The sequence below is a fragment of the Melitaea cinxia genome, chromosome Z (genome assembly GCF_905220565.1).
Source record: "Melitaea cinxia chromosome Z, ilMelCinx1.1, whole genome shotgun sequence".
Classification (NCBI taxonomy): Eukaryota; Metazoa; Arthropoda; class Insecta; order Lepidoptera; family Nymphalidae; genus Melitaea; species Melitaea cinxia.
The window spans coordinates 12,870,557-12,874,221 of record NC_059424.1 but is presented as its reverse complement, the minus strand read 5'-3'; the positions used below and the strand labels follow the sequence as shown (position 1 = coordinate 12,874,221).

General features: G+C 33.9%; 1 protein-coding gene across 1 annotated transcript; it reads right to left on the bottom strand.

Annotated features, from left to right (window-relative positions):
* Positions 1-385: 385 nt before the first annotated feature.
* LOC123668814 (calcium-binding mitochondrial carrier protein SCaMC-2) lies at positions 386-2,050 on the bottom strand. The gene is made up of 4 exons (XM_045602507.1): positions 2,039-2,050; positions 1,712-1,870; positions 1,052-1,628; positions 386-837 (listed from the first exon to the last, which is right to left on the bottom strand). The coding sequence occupies exons 1-4, from the start codon at positions 2,048-2,050 to the stop codon at positions 653-655; spliced, it is 933 nt and encodes a 310-aa protein (XP_045458463.1). The 3' UTR covers positions 386-652.
* Between the last annotated feature and the right edge of the window lie 1,615 nt (positions 2,051-3,665).

Sequence of the window (3,665 nt, the reverse complement as noted above, 5' to 3'; positions counted from 1 at the left end):
TACACAATTTTTTAGATTTAAATATGAATGTCAAAAACAGAAATTATAATACAGTTGTCATTATTAAATGCCGTTATTAATAATTACATATTAAACATAATTATATTTTCGTAAAAAAACGTTTGTACTAATTGGGCTAATTTTTAGCATTGTCAACATTTAATAACCTTTTTAATATCATACAGGACCAATCTAGCTTTAAGTATTCACGTTTTCTACGAACGCAACTTATCCTCTCTAGATTATCACATATTTCTTTATTTGCCAACCAGTCGGTTGGTTCAAGTATCAAGTTCCTATGAAGTCAATCGCCTCCTGTTCGTTTAACAGTCAAATTTAAATTACACCAATATCAGGGATGGGGACAAATATAATAACAAAAGAAAAAAAGTCAAAATTTATTATAATGTGTCTGCATTAAGTCGTCACGTAACAAATTTAAAACCAATTATATCGCGTTCAGAAACAATAAAAATGCAACGTACAAGACATTTCACAGGTTACTTGAGGAGGACGTAATTAATGTCATTTATATGGAATTATTAATTCACAATTATATAAATAATACACTTACGAGAGCTATGTACAATCAAATGCAAAATTAGCTACATATTCTTAGAGAAGGATGTGATGTAAGGGGGAGGGGGGTTCATCACGTCATGTTGACGCCGAGAGAGCGACTCGCGTACTCGTACACCACGTAGGAGATGGAAACGGCGGGAATCACCTTGATGAAGTTGGGTGTGATACCGCGGTACAGGCCTCGCACGCCCTCGCGCTGTACTATTTCGCGGAACGCACCTCGCATTGTACCTTCGGCGACCTTCGCGGCTTTCTCTGTCAACAAAAATGCGATATTAGTCTAATTTTTGACCACCAGAGAATTATTGAAATTATAATAACAATTGATCCCAATCAATTAGTCGAAATAATAAATCTTTCACTTTTTAATAGATTTACTGTTAATTACTTAAGTTATTTAGAGTATAAAAATTAAATATTAAAAACGATTAAGATAAAGAAATTAATAATTCTAAATTTCACATAATACCTTGGGCTTGCAGTCTCGTCCGGACGAGGGCCAGCGGGTAGGAGCACACTTGCCCCAGAGTGCAGGACGCGCTCCCGCACGCTAGCAGCAGTAGCATGCCTGGCTGCTCGTTGTGCGTCTGATATTTGTTTATATACTTTTTTTTCAGAGTTTCGTAGACCGCAAGGTCGATGCCAGCGTAAGGCACTATCCCCAGAATATTTGGAATGTATCCTTTATAGAAACACTTCAGTCCCTCCCTTGCATATATCTTCTTTGCTGCATCTAATATGCCGTTATATTGGCCAGTTTTTCTTAAAGCTAATCTTGTCTTTAGCACCTCTAGTGGGTAAATCACAGTTTGACTAATCGCTCCTGCCGTGGCTCCGGCGACGAATCGTTCATATATTTCTAGCGGTTGATTGTGTTTTTCGCCTTTGATCAGCCGTTTCACTTGCTCATACGCTGCAAACTTTATCGCCGACTCCGGAGCTATTTTTATAACGTTTATTCCGTTACCTCGCCACAAGCCTGATATACCTCCTTCATTAATCATCTTAGCTAAACATTTCAACATATTTTCTCTGGTTGGATTCACCTGAAATGTAAATAATAACAGAATGAAACATACCTCACACGAATTGGTTAATTTCAAATGGTGTTACATAAGCTAATACGAACCTGCAAAAACACTTTGAGTCTGTCCAGTGGAGCGGTACAGGTCCGGCTGACGGCACCGGCAATACCACCAGCTAGTAAATGACGCCACCACTTTCCTGTCTGTAATTCGGTCGGAGTGAAGTCATCGGGCACATTCATATCCTCACCAATGTCCAGATACTGCAAAAAATAAATATAATATAAAATTCAAGAATTATAAATTAATTAACTTATTTAAAATGAACATTTCTTTTTAACTAATATATCAACATCAGTAATATTAAGATTCGTTAGTTTTTAAATTACTTCATTATAATTTTCGTATAAAATTATCAATGGTACTTGTACCTGCTCTTTCATATTTCATTATCGTTAGTCAAGAATTGTTATTTACATTCTACTTTGAAAAGGTTATTTTTAAGAATAAGAATTTCAAATCGATGGGGCCGTATAATCGATGAAAATTGACTGAATTACTTAGTAACGAAAATGAGGCTCAATTGTCACAAACGTTATTTGTACGTCTTTATGAAATCAAGCAATATAGCGTATGTGACAACGCGTTGGCGCAACGGTCACAGTCAGGGTTGGAGAAAAAAACAGACTTTTTACATTTAGGGATCAATTTCAATTCATATCAATTATAGCGAATAATAATCCATTTGTACACTATTTCCTAATTCACGTTAGTAAAAATTAATTAACAAAACGATAAATATTTACTTTTTGTTGCGTATCTCTAATCTAATTATTAAAAATTATAATTAATATATTAATTAATTATTATTAATCAATACAAAACACTTTATTTACATACACCTTGTATCTAGATAGGTAGAGATATGGAATAACCACTAATCCAGTGAATTAGGTACTTTCTTTCGACGGCTGACATAGGAACTTTCCCTGCGGGACTTTACAGCTTGTCTGTCTGTCAAATACTTCATTTCATTTAATTATTAATTCTGTAAAGATCCAGGACGGATCCGATCAACTCCGGGACGTAATAAAATAATTTTTAACAAAAAAAAAACCGACTTCAAACAGGAAACTAAAAAGTGAAAAATAAATTTACTTAGTACAAAGTAATTCGTATTTTGATTTAGTTAATCAGACATTATTAAGGATTATTGAAGGTCTGGACCTTTATTAAATAGTAGTGCTTTATAGTACTTAATGCAAACATGATTAAATTTACTAGTCATCCGTACGATTTTTGAATTTCCCTCGATTTCTCTGGGATCCCATCATCAGATCCTGGTTTCCTTAACATGGTACCAAACTAGGGATATCTCCTTTCCAACAAAAAAAGAATTATCAAAATCGGTTCATAAACGAAGAAGTTATCTCCGAACATACATTAATATATATATATATATATATATATATATATATATATATATATATATATATATATATATATATACACGGTCGAATTGAGTAACCTCCTCCTTTTTTTGAAGTCGGTTAAAAAAAGCATGCAATTTAGGAACAATTCATATCGATTCCTCAGAAAAATACATTCATTCATTTACAATTAAACGTAGTTTTAAACTCTGTTTTTTTTTTCAAGTTTTAAACATTGTTTAAACATGTTCGGTTGTCATCTACACCTAATAGCGATCGTTACTCATAGTAAGGAATATATCCGCCAACCCGCATTGGAGCAGCATGGTGGATTAAGCTCTGATCCTTCTCCCACATAGGGAAAGAGGCCTATGTCCAGCAGTGGGATATTACACGCTGATGCGTAGCGTAGTGTATGTGTAATTGTTATATAGTTAAGATTATATAACATATACAGGAATATTTCGAGGTACGTAGTGCTCATCAGAAAAGCATTCGAGTCAATGATTTGTCTCCAACTACAATATAAATAAAAATAAAAACTAGCTAAATCTGTGTTAAAATAATCCTACACTATAACAACAAGTTTTACAGCGTTTAATAAATATTTAGGGCCTAAAGACATTAG